This window comes from Phocoena phocoena, chromosome 5 (genome assembly GCF_963924675.1).
Source record: "Phocoena phocoena chromosome 5, mPhoPho1.1, whole genome shotgun sequence".
In the NCBI taxonomy this organism is placed as follows: Eukaryota; Metazoa; Chordata; class Mammalia; order Artiodactyla; family Phocoenidae; genus Phocoena; species Phocoena phocoena.
The window spans coordinates 108,669,314-108,690,068 of NC_089223.1; the positions used below are offsets into that span (position 1 = coordinate 108,669,314).

Here is a 20,755-nt window from a genome sequence, read left to right on the forward strand (position 1 = left end):
ACAATGCTGCATCAGTTATATTCACCTGGCTTAATAAAATGGCTGCATTTAGAGTTGGACAAATATTTACTTTTTCATAACCTATAAAATTAAACATACAAGGCTCTTGTCATGCTGTGTAATAATTTATAAATTACCAAAGCTAGAGAGCTTAGAAACTGGATCTATCACTGCATGTAATTTTTAAGCTTTCTTTTTTTTTTTTTTTTTAATTGAAGAAGAACTTAGATTGGCTTTCTATACCTTTTGGTTTTGGTATTTTCACATACATTTCAAACAAATGCAGCTCACTAAACATAATTTTGCTCTAGGATATTTTAAAAGAAATACCCACCACCCACACTCTGCCTATGAGAGATAAATGGCAAAGCAGCAGTATACAGAGTAAAAACCGAATGTAAAGGAGAAATCAGACTCGAGCAAGGATAAGCACTACCTTAATGAGGCGGCGTTTAATGAGCTGCTGATCAGCAGAGAGAAACCCATGATTGATTTTAGGAAACACCATCTGATCAGTCAGGTGAGGTCAAAGGTTGGAGGTCAGAGGTGAGAGAGTTGAAGAATAGGCATCAGAAGGCCCCAAGAAAGAAATAAAGATACACACATTAGACTCATAATAACCATCAAACAAAACAGAACTGGCGCTTGTGTCTGACATCGGACCCTCTGGCTCTTCTTGAAAGAAACAGAACCCTGAAACGGGATGGGGAAACCAGATTTTTAGTTAGAAATGAATCTTTTTCTGCTGTGGGCGTTGGGCCTCTTTCAATGCTGTGTGTTAAAGAAGCAGGTAACCTGGGGCCACCTGCATCCTGCACGCTGAGCGGAAAGTCCGGAGACGAAGCGCCAGTTCAATTTCCGTCAGACTCCTCAACCAGCATAACGCGGCACGAACTCGACTGTCATTTTATGGATGCCCGAAGTCCAGAGTATTTAGGATTGTTCAATCCACTGAAAACTGTCACAGAGCATTGCGGTGCATGCCAATCAAACCACCGAGGCGTGGCACAGGCTCACAGAGCTTGCCTGCCTCTCTTCGACTTCGATACACTCTTCTCCTATAGGCTCAAGATTTTCCTTCTTAATGGACGTTTGACCTCACTGATGGAGGTGAGGTTCCAAGTGCCCAATAACCTGTGTGTGTGAGGAAAGGACTGGACTCGGAAAGCCAGTTGAGCTGTTGCAGCTCACTCTTATGCTGATTGCGGGCTCTGACTGCGCGGGCATGGGTGCCAACCACGAACCTTGACGGTGAGGATCTGATTACTGTGCAGAGCGGCAACTGTGGAGAAGCCGGGCAGACCCTATGGACAGGGCACAGCACCAAAACAACACGACACAAAACGTCACACAGACATTCCACTGGTGGACAAACACAACAAGCACGTACCTAATGCCACCCCGTCCTGGCTCTAAGTCTTGCCTTGTTTGACACAGTAAACAGAATCAGACACATGAGGCCCCCAAGCCAACCATTTCTTAAAGGGAACGGTCAGCTTGAGAACTCAGGTACACTGGGATCTGTGTACATACGCTTAAGATTTCTGGACTCTTACGTACAAAATGTTAGTACAGAATGGAGATAACTACAGACTCTGTTATGAACACAACACTGTAATTTCCCTCTACTGATATTCTGTTTACAACTCAGGACATACAATACATGTATCAAATCTTTTCTGGACAACAGTGAACAGAATTTTGCAGTCAGATCAGATGTATTCCTCAGAATAAATGCAGTACGCGTCAAAAAATATAGTCTTACCACCCACATATCAAAATTTCTGTCTCCAATCATATGATGATTCTCAGGTCTTTCCTGTTTCAGGAATTCCTGCAGAGGTGGTGGATGGAAATCTGTCTCTTATAACATGTGTATTTCATGTCAGGGGGATTTATGGTCACACTCTGCAGTAATCACTTCTGTCACGTAACTTTTCCAAAAGAACTTGACAGTTCACACACCCCCTTGAAGCAGAAAAGTGGTTTTGAATTCCTTAACCAAGGAAAATGGGCAAAGGATATTTTAAAAGCCTGTACTTTACTAGCTTGTACTAACTTGTGTTCACAGGCGTTATCAGTTGGGTAGGTCTGAGAGAGAAATTTTGCCTGTGTTCTTTTTCCAACAACATGTGATATCAGAGCCTTGTATTCCAATTTTTTCCCCATAAAGAATACTTTTACCATACAAAAATTAAACAACAACCATGATAATATATGGTCTCGAGCGTCTGCAGGATTCCTTCCTATGTTTTCTCCTCCCCACTGCCTTTCTCCTCTTCCCACCCAAATCTACTTCGAGGATATTTCTAGAAAAAGCCAGAAAGTTTCTAGTTTTTAAATTTTATTAGTTTTGGTATATTTTCCCCCTTATTTCCTCCTTATTAGGGATATATTTTTCTTAAGAGAGACAATAAAATTATGTTTGTAGTCTGAGACATCGCTTCAGCCCTAATGCCTCTGATTCTTGTTCTTTAGAGCTGGGACTTCTCAGGAAGCAAAGCCTAGGAAATCTTATCCCTTTTGCCAAGTCCTATCTGATAAGGTTATTAAGTGGCTGGGTAGTTTTGAGGTGACCTATATCCTCTTTTTCTTCTCCTCAAGTAAAAGTCCTTTAAACAGAGACTCTCCACAAATTCAGAAATGCTACAAGTTGGAAAACAGATGTGTACATTTTGTTTTACTATGGAATATGAGTTTAAAATGTTATTAGATGGTAACGTGCCAGCATCTTTCCATCTGTGACTCATTAGCCCTATATTACACAGTCAGAATTTTACATATAAACCTCGTATTTATGTAACAAAGAACAAAAACAGATACAAAAAAGAAGTCTATGAGGGATCAGCATCTTGATTAGTGGCGATAAATCATAGTGTTACTTTAAATGGGATTATCTAACAAAAATAATTTAAAATTAAAACCCTTTTAACAGCACACATGGTAGACCTTACAAATGCTTTGAAATTTGCATGTATAAATAAGTCACTTCTTGCACTAATATCTGAGCATGACCAGTTTGCTGTTTGATCACATTTTCTAAATGCTTACAAAAAAGCATTAAGTTTTAGAACTTAGTTTGGTTTCCAGTGTTAATGAGATCTAAAGAGAGAAGTGGTTAGATAATTCCCATCTCAGACAGATACTATTTCTCCAACAGAAAATCTCTATTTGAGGAAGCTGATTTTTTTTTTAACATCTTTATTGGAGTATAATTGCTTTACAGTGGTGTGTTAGTTTCTGCTTTATAACAAAGTGAATCAGTTATACATATACATATGTCTCCATATCTCCTCCCTCTTGCATCTCCCTCCCACCCTCCTTATCCCACCCCTCTAGGTGGTCACAAAGCACTGAGCTGGTCTCCCTGTGCTATGCGGCTGCTTCCCACTAGCTAGCTATTTTACGTTTGGTAGTGTATATATATATGTCCATTGCCACTCTCTCCCTTTGTCATAGCTTACCCTTCCCCCTCCCCATATCCTCAAGTCCATTCTCTAGTAGGTCTGTGTCTTTATTCCCATCTTACCCCTAGGTTCTTCATGACCTTTTTTTTTTTTTCTTAGATTCCATATATATGTGTTAGTATACAGTATTTGTTTTTCTCTTTCTGACTTACTTCACTCTGTATGACAGACTCTAGGTCCATCCACCTCACTACAAATAACTCGATTTCATTTCTTTTTATGGCAGAGTAATATTCCATTGTATGTGTGTGCCACATCTTCTTTATCCATTCATCTGTTGATGGACACTTAGGTTGCTGAGGAAGCTGATTTTATATTCCTCCATCATCTTAACAGTGGACATGCTACCAATCAGGTGCTTAGAGCAACATTTAAAAGATTTCATCAGTGAGTTAGGCAAAAGGACTTCAGGAGTTTACATGTAGCAGAGTAGAAAGGGGACAGGTGGGCAAATTCTCTTAAGTTCTAACAAAAATCCATGGCCTGGGCTATAATATCCTAGGACTCTGTGCTTTTCAAACTGGGGTAATGTTTGAAAAAAAGCACATGCCAGTGTCCTGGGGAGAGTTTAAAGGCAATAATAAATATGGTACCTCTTCCTTAAGAGTCCATTTTAATGAATGGTGTGTGTGTATATATATATATATATATATATATATATATATATATATATATATATGTATGTATGTATATTTGGCCGCATCATGTGGTATGCAGGATCTTAGTTTCCCAGCCAGGGATTGAACCCGTGCCCCTGCAGTGGAAGGGCGGAGTCCTAACCACTGGACGGCCAGGGAATCCCCAATGGTAAATAATTTGAGACATTTTTATATAAAGCAAACGTTGACATATTTGGGATAGAATGTAAAACTTGCACACATTTTTAAAAATGTTACCATTTGACGGTGGTAGAGAACCTCATCTCACAGGGGATATCTCCAGGTCACAGAGACACTCAGCTGATTCTGCTTCCTGCAGAAAGTCTTTGGAGGGTAAGTTTGAAAAGCCCTGTGCTGAGTGCTTGTCTGTATGGCTAGGCTTTGTGTGACTCTAACTGCTAGGCTGCCCTAGCTGTTCACACAGAGAGCGTACTTTTTCATCACCCGTGCCATCCTTCCACAGTATCATTAGTCACAGTCCTTTCTAAATAACTGGAATGGACATATTTCACTTGGTTTTACATCTTGGAAAACTTGCCTGGTACACAGATGGTTTGAGTGGGTGTGGAAAAAAAAAAACCGTCTCCAGAAAAACATGGAGAACGAGCCCAGGAATAAGCTGAAGTACTGAAATCATTTGTACACATTTTCACCCCCAAATATTTTGAGCTCTTAAGAAATTGGATATACAAGCGTGTAAAACTACTTTATAGAATCCATTTTCCTGAGCATAAAGACTCAGATAACTTCATGAATCTTCCCCACATTCTGTGAAGTAGGTAACCAACCAGGACCAGTGTTTTGACACCATTACAGGAGGAACTCTATCTCCCTTCATTACCTTCTAGAAGGAAAGACGCTGGCCTACCCCAAAGGGATGGTGAACAAATAAGTAATTCATAAGAAATGCTGCTAACTACTTGGAAGCCATAAATTCAAGATGCTATTGTCATTTTTATTGTGTACTCAGAAATGATGAGTGTTACATGATTACATTATAGTGAGAAACTTTTGGGTTTTGTCAAGAATATTCAATAAGGCAATGATAGAGCCAGAAACTTAATCCAGGAATTCTGATTCCAGACTTTGTCATTATGAAATTTTGTGTTTATAATTTCTCTCTACTTGTTTTATAGTTTAAGTATTAGAAAGCTTAAAAATAGATGAATATACAACAATATTTAAGAAGTATTTACTGAGTCCCTTCTGTGCAGTCTTCACTGTGCTAGGCCCTGGGGATTGAATGGAAAGGACCCTAAGCTCACTGGGTTTAATGTGTGGCGGGGAAATAGGAAAAAATAAGCAGCCAGTAATGATAGGAAGCGATAATCATTACAATGGAGGAATGGAGGGGCTGCAAAAGAAATAAAACGTGCACCTAATGCAAGGTTTGGGCAGCCATGGAAGACTCCCCAGCCAGGTGGAAGAGGGGATGGGGGTTGGCAAGGCAAAAGTAAAATCAAAGACAGAATGAGCATTTAGGAAGATGTTACAGTAGTCTAGTTGAGGGACTGTGCCCTAGAACTAGAGGACAAACTGATAGTTTCGTGTGATATTGAGGAAGTAGAATCCATAGGACTTGTAGCTTGGCTGAGAACATAAGGGAGAAAGGGGAGCAGAGAATGGTCCTAGGTCTCTAGGTTGAGCAACTGAAAGATGGTAGAGGGAACACTAGAAGGAAGAGGGTTTTCTGGGGCAGGCAGGTGGTTTCAGATGATGAGTTCAGTTAGCTTGCTGAATTTGAGGTGTATATGGACAACCAAGGGGCAGACACTATTTTATATGTGCATATAAAATAGTCAGGAGAGAGGTGGGAATCACAAGTCATAGGGCTATGTGGGGTCACCTAGGGAGGCTGTAGAGAGAACAGACCTAGGAAGGAACCCTTGGAAAGACTTTGATTTAAGGGATGAACAGAGGAAGAGGTAACTACAAATAGGATTAATAAAAAGTGGTTGTAGAAACAGGAGGAATGTGAACTTTCCTAACAAAGATTCTGTACAGGCAAATGACTCAAGGTGGTAGACACACTTGACTCCACTGTTTACTGCATCATTCATTATGCTGAATAAATGCACATAAATGACCCATAGTAAGAACAGGCTAACAATGGCCAATATCACTGATGATGGATGCTTACTAGTAAGCACAAGGGAGTGTCCGTGAGGTTGTAGAGGTCTGGAGGAAGAAATAAACAATTGTTTTAATTATAAAGGTGGTCAAGGGGCCCCCATAGCAAATCGTATTGGAAGAAAAGATATGTGTTATGCTGAGAAATGAGAACCCCTGAGTTTCTCCATAATGTAAACAGTATCATAATTCTGTTTACCCAAAACATATCATGCATTGCAACACAACCATTACAGTGGGTCTGTGTGTAGCATAAATAAAGACACATATTCCTAGAAGTTGATAAAATGATTTCTAGCTAAGAGAGACCAGATGGGGAAATATTATAATAGATAGCAAAAATATTTAGGTAAAAGAATAACTTTAGTTTAACAGCAGGAACTCTTAGAAGGCTAACTAAGGAAAAAAATTAAAAGGAAGAAATTTGCTGCTAAATCATTCCATATTGCAGTAGATGGCATAATCTGTCTGAAGAGAAAAATCAACCATATGAAGCTAAACAGCTAAAAGAATCCTTTGAACAACCAAATAATATGAGCCCTGAAGCCTGTGAAAAATCAGTATTTATAGCTGGCTGAAAAAGACTGTCTTATGATAATTATGGAAAGAACTAGCTTTCTGTAGTTAAATTAAATATTTGGCTCAAAAAGTTAATTTTTCCTTTTTATAGATACTCCAAGTTCCATGCTATTGTGTTCTATCATAAATGTTAACCCTAGTCACTCCAGGAATTATCTTTTATATGTATATGATAAATGTGAATTTACAAATTATTTAGAAGAGAAAGAGAACAATGCAATCTCTACATTGACAAAGTCATGTCATTAAATACTATAGCCACTGAAATGCTATGTAAGCAAAGACAAACTGCAAAGGATCTATAAACAAGCAGAAAGATGGCAGAAAAACTTCAACACTGGAAGAGGTAAAGAATAAGCAAAACCACCTGAAGTACACATACTGAGACAGGATCTCCTTGCTATGATCTAAGAAGGGATTCCAGGGGGTGTTGTGTTTCCCGAGGGCATACAGCTAAGAAACACCAACAAAAGATAAGACGTCATGATAAGAGGTAGGATTCCAGGACTGCCCCAGCCCAAGGGAACCAGAGAATGCAGTGTAGATGTGGGAAACAGGGAAGAAAACAAAAGAGCCTCACAGTCTGGAAAATAGTGCAAAATTAAAATTATGTCAATTTTATTTATATAAACTTTGCTATCATTGAATCAGTCCTCTGTTAGGGTTTCTTAATAATAATAAGGTAATAAATAATGATGATGATGGTAATGATAGTAGTGGATACTCATATGATACTTACTATGTGCCGGGTATTAGTTCTAAGAGCTTTAGCTCTTTTACTCCTCACAACAACCATTTGACAGATGAGGAATTGGAGGCACAAAGAGGTTATGGGTTTTGCCCACCTAAATATAGGAGCAGAGCCAAGATTCACACCCCAGCCATCTGCTGCAGAGTCTACCCTCTTAGCCACTATACATCCCATAAATCCTTCACAGTCTCTGAATTTCATTCCCATTTATTCATTCATTTATTCAAGAAGAATTTATACTACTCTAAGAATTATGCTTACTATAAAAAAGGCAATATTTGGACACTGAGATTAGAAAGACTTTCCCCAGGCTTCATGGAGCTTAGAGTACAATGAAGTCATGCAGACATTAAACGGGCAATTATGAATGTGGCTGGGATCTCTTTTCATATAAGTGTCTATGCTCTTTTTCCCTTATAGTCCTCCATTTCCTTTGTCCCTCAATCAAGCTCTTGGTTGGCCATCTGCTATTGAGTCAGGAGAGGTACGAGGAGGCAGGGTGCAAAAGAAAACTTGCTTGCCAACATTGCTAGAAATCAAAAATATCTAGGAAGATATTCCCCCAAACTGGAAGAGAGGAAGGAGAACTGTGGTCCTCGAGAGCAGAGGGGGCCTAAGCCCTGCTTCCCCACAGCACTTCCAGGAAGGTAACAATACCTCAAAGAAGAAATGGCTATGTGACTTACCTAGATGCACAGGACCAGGGGCAGCCTTGCAAAAGATTTCCCTGTCTGAAGCATGGCACAGAAACAGCAGAGAGTCCCCCATGCCCCAGTGATGCAGCACTGACACACTGTTTCTGAAGGGCCTTGCAGGTTAGCTGGGCCACGCTGCCTTCTCAGCAGCAAGCTGTGTGGACCGACAGGAGAAGACAAGGTGCCTCTCAATTCTCACCCCCAGACCTTCTGATGCTATAAGACCGCAGAAAAGTGAGTCTGTCCAAAAGGAGGAAGAAAGTGTGGAAATCTCAAGAAGACTGATGTTTGTTGTTTAGTCAACAAGTGGAGATGTAGGTTCAGAAATCAAATTGTTATAGAAAATTAAGTCTTTAAGATGACCAAGAAATTAATTTTTCTTAATCATCTGAGGTTTTGGATGAGAATCATACCCTCGAAGTGAATATGATGACTGTTAGCAAAACAAAAGCTGTGAGAATGCAAAGAAAGGGGACCTAACTGAGGTCAGCTGGTCAGGGAGGACTTCCCAGGGAAGTGATGTTTAAGTTGAGACCTGCATAATGAAGTACCCTGTAGTGCCTGGCCACTCTCCAAGGGCTCTGCTGCCTTCCTTCCTGACAGTATCAGCAAGATGAATATTGGAACCAAAAAGAAAGTATATTTTTCTTTTCCAAAGATATGCTGAATCTACACTTAGAATACAAAGATTAGGTCGTGTTCTAGGTATTCCCTTGAGATCTAGACCCTGTTCTCCACTTGAGAAGGTTAGGATAAGGGCAATGGCAAGGACTATGGGTGTGGGATTCCTGTAGGAGGTTAGATTGATGAGATCAAGAGAGATTATACTAAAACATCCATTCCTTCATCTAACAAGTGACTCTTAAATATGCCAAATATAGTGAAAGAAGCTGTAAGTGTTTAAATCTAGTAGGGAAGGGAGGTTATCACATGATTTTCAATTCAAATGGAAAATATACTAAATTAGTGCTGGCTAGAGGAGCAGGCAGTATGCTTTTTAAGCACATTCTGACTGGGGAATGGAGTTGTGCCTCTGTAGAGGTGGGATTTGAGATGGGTGAAGAAGGATGAAAAGGACGATGCTATTTGAGGTGCAGTGTGAACTTGGGGCCTCTGGAAGAAGGTATTCCAGTCTGAAGTATAGTGAGCAAAAAGGAGGAAGGTATACTTGGAAATTGCTGGTAAGTTGAGTTTAGTTGGGGTGAAGCAGTTTTTAGGTAAGAGCCTAGAAAAGTTGATAGGGTATATATATGGGAAGTCTTCAAAAAAGCTTTAAAGGGGGAAGTTGTGGGAAACCACGAAGGTGTTTATAAAATGAACGTGCCATGCCATACGTGCATTTGAGGAAGACAACCCTGGCCAAATTATGATGAACAGATTAAAAATCAAGATGTAGTCCATGATCCTTTCTCTGCAATTCCAAAATCGAAAGTCCCTGAAAACAAAACAATTCTTCATAAGTTTAACTAAAGATTTTTCTAACTTTGCAGCAAACCCATTTGGTGGCAAAAACTTATTTGAACAGATGTGAGGCTATTTCTGCTCACTAATAATCCTGCTTAGTGGGAACATGCATGCATTTCACAGCAGAAATTAATGGTTTAATTACAGAGTACCTCAGGCCTCTCTAAGGGTGTCAGACAATGCCTGGTGTATCAACAATATTAGCTTTCTAATACCTAAAAACTCTAAATTCTGAAACACATTTGACTCTGAGGGTTTCAAGGAAGGATTGTAAGCTTGTTCCAAAATTGATGACAAAGATCCATTTAACAGAATTAAAGATTGTAAGAAGAGTAGTAAGTTTTGAAGTTAAGGCAATGAATTTAGTTTTGAGAAATACAACTTGTTAATATAGGCTAGATTGCCAAATAGCCTGTCTAAATATATGGTAAACTGAATTATATATTATAAGTTATACCAGTTTACAGTAATTAAAAATAAATTTCCATCTATGATTTCAATTTTATATATTAATCAGAACTAGCCTGATCAATTGCTATCTAGTATCTTTAATTAATTGCTTTAATGAATAAATAAGCACATTATAGTTAGCATATAGGTTTTGCAAGTAAATGCAAAAACAGACCCGTGAAAATTTTTGATCTTTTAGGAAATTAAAAAAAAATACAGAGATTTTGTTTAGAACATCAATTTGATTCCCAAACACTGCATAATAATTTGCTTAACAATACCACCCCTTTAAAAAATAAATCATGCAAAAGCTTTAATTCCACCCATCTGATTTTCATGCAATTTGCATGAAAATTCTGAATTATTTAATAAAAAATTAATAATCTTTTAATTCTCCAGGGATTTTCCCTCAAAGATGGTACAGTATCATGATAACATACAAGACAATAATATTCTGCACCTATACTTCTGTTGAAACCAAGGGGTGCTTTCTAGCTGAGGTTGCCAGGTCAAGGGCTCACCTCAACTTGCATATACCCCACCCACGTTCTGGAAGAAAACAGTCTACACTTGAGAGAGGAGGCACAGTAGGATCAGGAAAGAACAGTGCCAAGCAAATAGAAGGTTCATTTGCTGACAGGGCACCTTACACTGAAGGGAAAATCGGCATTTGTCCTGTGAGAAAAACTCAACTTTTTTTGCATTCTTCATTCTGGGAGAAAAGGAAAAGTGTCCTGTTATTCCCTAGAGACTCTATTTAGTGTCTGGCTTAATGGGTATTTGCTAAACTTCCTTTGTATGATATTAAATTGAGTTGACTTTAAAATTCCTTGGGCATGCTTCCTGGATGGCAGCCTCTTTTCTTCTTCCCTCAGAAGAGGTAGATGGCTAGAAACCAGCGTATAAAAGAGCTGGTGAGAGTCCCATGGGGCTCAGCTATAACAAGTGGACAGCTATCCTTGTATTTCCTAATCCACCTCTGAAGTTCACCCTCCCCCACAAATAAATTTGAGTCCACAGCTAACACTTGATAGCCCTCTGGGATAATGGAACTATTCAAAAATGACCTTAGCAACAAAAGGATAATGGAGTAGCAGAAGAGTTCACCAGAGAGTATTGTTACTTGTAGTAGTATCACTCGAGGTACGTTCCTCTACTAGTTAACTAGTCCTATTCTCTAATATCCCCCTTTAGTCTACATCCTAAATTTTAGTGTTTTCCCAGGGTCTGTTCAACTACTCAAAACTAAAATAGTCTGTGTCTTGAAAGCATCCCTGAAATTTGCATGTTTCCATATGGACCTAAAATACTGAATGCGATTTAAGACATTTGAATGCCCTATAATTATATTTATATTTATATTTGATGTTACTTGTTGAACACGGAGTAAATGCAAATGGCTCTAAGGACCAGGCAGATAACATTAATAACGGAGCAGGTTTAAGACAAAAGGAAGTGGGGATGCTTGGCTGAATAGGAGTCAAGCTGGGGCTAAAAGGAAACTAGGAGGACTTAACTGATTTTGCCACAGGGGAAGGCCTACCTAGTACTGCTACATCTTCACATGCTCCAAGAGAAGCCAGAAATCTGAGGTTTTTCTTTTTTTTTTTTAACAAATGCTTCAGATTTTAAACATTTGCTACCAATTCAAATTTACTTTAAAACATTTTATAGTCCAAACAAAAATACATTTGGGGGGAGGATCTGGGCCACAGAGTACTAGTTAAAGATCTCTGATCTAGTGTTTCTGAATGTTGAATTAGAAACGAGCCAAGTGTGGAAAGGCTTTGCTTCAGAAAGGAAGTAATTCAGTTAGTCCCTTGCAGGAACTTTATTTTGTTGTATTAACATTTGAAGAAAGGGCTATATGTTCTCATTGTATCAATCACATGTTGTAATTCAGACCACTGGTTCTTAAATCAAAAAACTTTCAAAATATACAGGACCTCTAGGAGGAAGAAGAGAACAAGGTGTAATTCCTTTTTGAAAAGGAAGTGATAGATACACTGTTATAGTGATATAACACCCCACAGTGATGGATCCGTTTGGGAGGAGTCCCATGATTTGACCTCCTCATGAAAGAGGCTGTTGTAATCTATGCGAGAGTTATGGTTTCTCCGGGAATCTTAGAATTTCCCAACTTCTGTGAAATTAAGTCTAAACTTTTTAATGATATGGATGTTAGAAATCATAATATGAACTTTCTCCTTTTTAGTTTTCATTTCCTGGCTGTGGTTGGTGATGATGCTATTTAATGAAATGCAATACATTTTTAACATTAAGTTGTGATATACTATGATGTTTATTATATCTACTTTTTTTTTTGTTTTTTTTTTTTTTTGCGTCACGTGGGCCTCTCACTGCTGTGGCCTCTCCCGCCCCGGAGCACAGGCTCCGGATGCGCAGGCTCAGCGGCCATGGCCCTCGGGCCCAGCCTCTCCGCGGCACGTGGGATCCCCCCAGACCGGGGCACGAACCCGTGTCCCCTGCATCGGCAGGCGGACTCTCAACCACTGCGCCACCAGGGAAGCCCTATTACATCTACTCTTTAAAAGTGATATTTATGTGCACCTATAATTTACTTGAAATAACTACACTGATAATATTCAAACTCTTTTTTTTTACCTCAAATTTCCTTTTATACCTTCCAATTTCAAATATTTAGATGATAATAAGCCAGCCAAAAATGTTAAGAGTAAAGATCAACTTGTCTTGGAAAGTTACTGAAAATGCCTGCTCAAAATAAGCTGTAGCTGCAGTTTCTGATGGGGTCGATTGTCTCTCTATTTAAAAGTACTTAATATGTCATGTATCAAAGGAACTTGCCACATATAACAGAAGCAAGATTGTTTTCCCTATGATTACAAGAATTATTTCAAAGTGTAACATCGCCTTTTAACTTAGTAAACATTAAATGAAATGTTTGCCTTATTTACCGGTAAATAAAAATAAAAAAGAATGAACAGTGAATAACTGTATTCTGTGTTTGAACATGTGAAATGATGGTATTAAACATAAGTAAAACCAAGGAAAATATTTCTCTGGTGTCTTAAAAGATAAAAGTAATAGCCCAGTTTCCCAAATAAAAACATATTTCATAGGCCTTATTTTAATTCAATGAGTCTACAGTTTCAGTACCCATAAGGACCAGAGTTTACATTTTAAAAACCAGGTGGCATCTGGTATACTCAGATAAGTTACCAGTTCTACCAGCTACAACTTTTATGATTCCCATATGTGGCTAAAGAATTACAAGATGTATGCCTATCATATCATTATTGAAATTGAATTACTTACATATTTACACATAAGGCACTGTCAACTATTCTCCTTGGGTGGTGTGGAATATTAGCAATTACGGAACACAAAGTAAGGAAGAATAATTTACCATTTTCCAGCTCCTTACATTACCTACAGTTGAGATGAAGCTTCACAAACATTTGTCCATTTGTACAATTCTCCATGTTTCTCGACTTGTGAAATGTTTGGGAAAATTATTAAATGTTGGGAAAATGGCGTGAAACGAATATGATTGAGAAAAAATTATTTTCAAAGGAATTGCTAGAGTCAACTTTTGTACAAGGAATCATTAACCAATTTGTGAATTATTAGGCCTTTAATTTCCCTTCCACTCTCTTATTCTTTGTTGGATTTCCTTTGTTATGACTATCATAATTAGATGTAAGGAAGGAAAGGAAAAAGGAAGTGAAAGTCAAACTAAGGATTAATATAGAAGAGTGGCATGGAACAGTAAAGTCTGGGTCAGAGCACTAAGGCCCACTGAATCCGGGGGAAAATACTGAGAGCAAGAAGAACATCTGCCGTTAGAATCGGAAAGAGAAGGAGAATCAAAGAATAGGCCTTTTTTTCCCCCTTTGGCCAACTGGGAGTAAATTGTTAATAACTGACAGAAGAAATCAACAGCATCCATTCCTATTTAGTTTCTACTTCTCTGTTGAACAAGACAAATACAGATATTCGGATTAAAAAATGGCACGAACATTGGTAATATAAAATGCCAAGAAAAGTAGAGACTATAAACGAAAACCTTGGGAGTCTAAATTAGTCTGAAGAAATGACTTTTAAAATACAAAGCATTTGGCAAAAAAATTACCAAACCATTCAAATTATTTTTCAGGAACTGTAGAAAGTAAGAGAAGTCATAGAAGAAAAAACAAGGAAGAAGGTAAATCGTGCAAAATATAGACAGATTGGTAGAATTTTATTGACTTAAGATTAGAATAGATTATTAAAAGCATTGTTAGTGAAAATCTGAAAAAGAAGGGCAGTTTAAAAATACGATCTTTTTTGCCGTTTTAAAAAAGGTTATTAGTAGATGGATGTACATATATAACTGGATTACAGCAAGAGGTATGTCAGATTATCCTTATAGACTAAATTGAGAAATATGAACTGAAAGCAAATAAAAAAGTGGATTTATAACTGGTTGAACAATTTACCTCGGTAATACTGCTTAAATTGTCCCACAGTTCCTGTTCTCAGTCTGAACTCCATTCAACATTTGTGTCATGGATTAGATTAGTCTTCTTAAAATTTGGGTCTCTCTCAGTTTGTATATCTGTTTCTATACCTATATCTCAGATCTCCAGAAAATGGGACAGAAGAAAGATGTAATATTTGCTGGATGGCAGAATCAGACTCCAAGAGAGGATCTCAACAGGACAGAGTATACTAATAGTGTGGGAATAAAAGTAAAGAACAGTGTTTGGATCCAATAAACAAGCCATAATGATACACAGCTGAGGAGCTAAGTGCTAGTAGCAGTGAGAAAAAGACTTTAGAATTTACGTTGATAATAAATGTATACATCAATATATGATATGATTGTCAATGTGGCTTAAAGCTAATCTAATTCCCTGCAATATTAACATAAACAGAGGCATAAGCATGTAGGTTCTATCCCACTTAGGCCAGACTCCACCTGAATTAATGTGTTTAATTTTTGGGTGTTACCCTTTAAGGGTAGACAGAAACACATATAGAGAACAGCCAGGAGAGAAAGAAGATACAGAGGTGTCACACGAGGAATGGATGAAGGAGCTGGGGTTGGAGCAGAAGAAAGTGAGCTGGGATACGAGAGCTATTTTGAATAAGCTTAGAACTGCCTTGGGAGCATCACCATCACCATCACAGGAAGTAGTCAGTTTTATGCTATGCCATTGCTTGTTGAGGAAAGTTGGGTTTGGACAAGCAAGGCTTTAGGGTTCATTGCAACTCTGAACTTCATGCAGTGTTTTTATAAAATCCCTGAAGGGTTGTCATGTGGAAGAGGAATTAGTTCAGAAGGCAGGACTAAAACTAAAATGATAGGAAGTAGAGAACAACAGATGTTAATTCAAAAGAAGGAACCATAAATATCTGTCGAATGAGTGAATGATTAAATTACTCTGTAATATTTAGAACTGTCTATAATTAGAATAGTTTGCTTTGCAACAGAGTGAGCTCCTTGCCACCAAAGGTGTTTGGATAAAACTCAGGAACCATAAGGTTAGGATACCCTATATGAATTTTTAGTCAATTGGCTGGCTGAGAAATGGGTTTATTTTGCAGTTATAAGAGAAACTCTGACATAGCAGAAAGTGAATTTCTCTTACCCACATTATCTCCTACCCTCAGCACCCTTTTAGAATAAGACAATCAAGATTTACCTAGAAACGCTTTCTGACATTGCCAAAAGATTTTATAATCCTAATAAAAAGTAAATTTTTAGTTCCTATATTATCCTACAGTTAAAAACACTATAAGAAAAAAATGTTTCAAATGCATACAACTCTTTTCCCTTTCCCCATAAAGGGAAATATGATCTACTTTATAGGATCCTTTTTATGCTATCTTTTTAAAATCATTTGAACCACACCCTCGAATTCTGTATTTGTTGTACTCAGAGAAATCAGGTTTCAATTTATTTTTACATCAAGGAGAATACAGAGAAAAAAGGATCAAATGATACTGACTCAAATTAGTTCTTTTTCTTAAGATTTGTCAGCATAGCTATAAAGGGCAATTCTAAACAATTTATTAACTTAATTTTTATTGGTGCCCTGTAAGGGCAATTTCATTAGAAATGTTTACAAGGGGGGATGTTTCCATTAATCTAACTATACAACCAGAACAACAAAAACCCAGAAGAAATATATAGTGCCTTAAAGTATGAACGCTTCTAGAAATATACGGATTAGTATTATAAAGGAAATTATTTGGGTCCAGTAAAAAACATATGGAACTAAATTTATATTATGATTTTAAATATCTATGAACTTTGGCTACAACCTACATAGATGTCTAAGCTAGATCATTTTAAGTAATAAACAAACATCCTATATACTGCTAAGAAAAAACTAGAGGAAATTCTGTAATAAGGGGCTACATTTTCCCTCAAAGGAGTGACTCTGAAGAGCAAGCCTTCAACATCTATAGTTTCTAATTTTAAAAATATATAATTAAAGGACTAAAATATATCTTTTAAATATTATTTGCATGTTATTTAATTACTATTCTATATACAACAAAGATAACTTAATAAAAATTCTGTTATTTACAATTCATATTTCAACAAAATTTTGAAAGATGGCATAAATTATATTGACATCTTGGTATAAAACTACCAAGTTTGAACTAGTCCTAATTTTGACCTTTGAGCAGACTTGGTATACTAATAAAAGAAGTCTACACTACCATAGGTTGACAACCACCAAGGTAAGAAGAATTCTATGTAATTTAAAAACAAATTATATGTAAATTCAACTAAAGGCAATAATGTAGCCTTCTTCCTAGAAGATAAACGATTTGTCATTCGTTGTTTTGTTACCTGCGTCTGTATATTTTGATGGACTTTGTCATCATAATATCAAACGCAAAATTATCTTAATCTCTAATTCAAGTATTACAAACTCCAGTGCCAACAGGGGCTGTGCACGTATGTAAATTACTGAAGTGGGCTGAGTGTAATACAGAATGCATCTAAAGCAGAGAGATTCCATCCAGCTACAGTCAACTGAAATTATAAAAGAATATGTACCCAATGGTGTCAGATCTTCTACTTTTCCAAGAGGAAGTTTAAAACAAGATTTTGTATGAAATTGCCCAATATTAAAATATTAGCAAGTAATTTGGGTAAGGCAAATAAAATGCATCTACTCTTGGAATCTGTCCACAGGCTACCAGCCTGTAGCCTCTAATCCGCCTCATGAGAATTACTGATTCAAAATAAAACATAGAGGGAAGATTGTACAAAATAGTATATCACATTTCAAAAATAAGGAAAAATAAAGACATTGCATTCCTTTCCCCCACTGCAACCAAGGATGTTACTCTCCACCCTAAAAGGAAATCCCATATAAACTGTGACAGTTTCTCAATCGGCACATGCCATTTCATTTGACACATTCTGAAAATCTTGAATGATTATAACAGTTACTATATAAAATTCCGGGTAGATACTGTGACTCAAACCTTGCATTCTTCTCTGACACATTTTATTAGAACTACAGGGCTCCAAAGTGGAAGTAATACCAAAGACCGGTATAGAGTTACAGCATTAACATTCAACGTTGTACTGATGACTTAGAAAGCTTTTTCTATTTCTATTTTGTTTGACTTTTCTGCCTAAAAGTGTAAAATGAAAGATGAAGTTGTAAATCTCTACATTAATTTTCTGAACAAATCCAAAATGTCTAATACATCTCCAAATATTCCCTTCTTCCGGTTACTCCTCAAAATTCATTTCCTTTTACAATTTTGTTGAATAATTGTGAATGACTACTAAACAAAAAGTTGCAAGGCTCAAAAGTAATTTTGTACTGAGCAAAAAAGGCAACAAAAAAGGCTTTATAAAGAATGGCTTTATAATGTTATACTCTAGAACTTCCTAACACTGATGATTCTTTAGAAACTTTACTTTGTCAAAGTAGAAGTAATTTATGTTTATCTATGCCAAAAAATAAAAGTGGTGTGTGTAAGGGGTGAAGTTCTTAATTTAAACATAGCAGTTATCTGCTTGGCAGAGAAGAAAATAACATAATAGAAAAGGTAGAATATTCCTTACTATTAAGTCAGAAAGAGAAAAACAAATATTGTATATTAATGCATATTTGCGGAATCTAGAAAAATGGTACAGATGAACCGGTTTGCAAGGCAGAAATAGAGACACCCATGTAGAGAACAAACGTATGGACAATGAGGGGGGAGAAGGTGGGTGGGATGAATTGGGAGATTGGGACAAACATATATACACTAATATGTATAAAATAGATAAATAATGAGAACCTGCTGTATAGCACAGGGAACTTTGCTTCACTTAGCTGTACAGTAGAAACTAACACAGCATTGTAAAACAACTCTACCCCAATTAAAAAAAAAAATTGAGGAAAAAAAAAAAACCCAAGGACTCATTGTATAGCACAGGGAACTATATTCAGTACTCTGTAATGGCCCATATGGGAAAATAATCTGAAAAGGAGTGGAGATATGTATATGTATAACTGAATCACTTTGCTGTACACTTGAAACCAACACAACATTGTAAATCAACTATACTTCAATATAAAATAAAAATTAAATTTAAAAAATTCCTTACTATTGTTTTCATTATCAAAATTATTGTCATATAGATAGTAAATTCTTTAAACAACAAGGCATAATATTAAAGAAATGTTAAAAAATTAATAAAAATGGTTAAATTGTAGCTAGGGGCTTTTTCCCATATGATGTATCATATGCCATGTTAATCATCAGCCATGCTAATGAAGACAAAATAGTTTCCGATTTTCAAAACATCTGATAAAACTATACTAACGATTTACAATCTTTCAAATGTTTAACTTCTCAAAGAACAGTTCAGTAGGATAAAAAATTTTTTTTTAATTAAAAGTAAGGAGGAATCAAGGCTGGAAAATTACAAGGTGCTACTATAACTTATACTAAATTCAAGGCACATGTTAAGAGTCCCTTCCATATGAAAAAGTTTATAATCTAAAAGAAAATTCTGGTGCTGGCATTCTAGAAACTTCTGACTTCCTCAACCATTAAGAAATCTAAAGAAATAAGGTAGCTAAGAAATAGCAACTGAGTTCTGAATTAGTTATCAAACTTTTCTCTAATATTGAAGTCAAGGCAAGTATTTGCTCCTCAAAGATGATCATGAAAAAGCTCAGTCAGTAGATCTACTGTGAGGTCAGAGCCAAACTGATGTCATAGGCAAGGACCATCACTGAGATCTTTCCATCTAACTTTGCAAAGGAACATTGAGAATGGTGTTCCTTGCAGGCTAGGACATGCACAAAGAAAAATTAAGCTTGAAATTATTAAAAGTTAATTTATATTAACTTTAGACAATTCTTTAGACAATTCTGAATTACCATACTGAACACAAGAATACTCTTTAAAAAGACAGTTAAGGGGGCTTCCCTGGTGGCGCAGTGGTTGGGAGTCCGCCTGACCGTGCGGGGGACGCGGGTTTGTGCCCCGGTCCGGGAGGATCCCACATGTCGCCGAGCGGCTGGGCCCGTGAGCCATGGCCGCTGGGCCCGTGAGCCATGGCCGCTGGGCCTGCGCGTCCGGAGCCTGTGCTCCGCAACGGGAGAGGCCGCAACGGTGAGAGGCCCGCGTACCGCAACGGGAGAGGCCGCAACGGTGAGAGGCCCGCGTACCGCAACGGGAGAGGCCGCAACGGTGAGAGGCCCGCGTACCGCAAAAAAAAAAAAAAAAAAAAAGACAGTTAAAGAAGATGTATCAATTTTTTCCAAAAAAAGTTAACAAACTGCTTTGAACATTTACTTTACTTTTCTTAATTGGAATCAGAGTATAAACAAGAGTAGGTTGGTTCACATTTGTATGTGTTTAGATCTTGTATACATGAATAATAATCTATGCTGATGGAGAACTCTGTTTCATTAAGACAGTATAGGCGGTGCAATTGTAAGTAAATATACACACACACATATGTGTATCTATCTATCTCTATAGATAGAATAATTCCTGTTAATGAGAATGATACATGTTCTAACACCTACATACAGAATGACAGGCACTATAATATTTTAAACCATTGTTGGTGCAAAAAGCAAGTGTTTGATATGAGAAACAAGTTGTACACCTTGAAAAAGGCAAAATAACACAGCATATGTAACTTAGAACTAGGTGTGTTTTAGAAGAGTCTCTGGTGTGTTCTGTGTTTGGGCACAGCCTTCTCAGTCACATCCTTCATTCCGTACTTCCTACTTCACCAGTGGAAGAATCTCTCTTCAGCAATCCCAGAAATCTCACATGGTGATGGCCTCCTCTAAGTCATGATGGGATCAAGAGTTGGGTGCGATATTTCAAAGTTGGGTCACAATTTTAATAATCTAGATAACTAGATTAACTCAGCTTCTAAAAATAAGCTGATGAAAGGCCCAAGGAATAAAGCTATTTTTAAAAACAATCGAATTATTCTTAATTAAAAATCTGGTGGTGTCTCCTATAGCTTTTTTCCTCACCTGCCAATAAACTTGGAATGTTCAGGCTGACATGTCCTTTTGAAGACATGGTGAATGAGGCAGG

General features: G+C 37.3%; 1 protein-coding gene across 2 annotated transcripts in view; it reads right to left on the reverse strand.

Annotated features, from left to right (window-relative positions):
- The window catches only part of COL25A1 (collagen type XXV alpha 1 chain), a 461,595-nt gene that overhangs the window by 111,242 nt on the left and 329,598 nt on the right, over positions 1-20,755 (reverse strand). Inside the window, exon 8 of one of the 2 annotated variants that reach the window (XM_065877601.1) lies at positions 437-508. In XM_065877601.1, coding sequence (XP_065733673.1) covers positions 437-508 — 72 coding nt within the window. Of the gene's footprint in view, positions 1-436; positions 509-1,244; positions 1,305-20,755 lie in introns of both variants that reach the window. The other variant, XM_065877600.1, reaches the window with a different exon arrangement.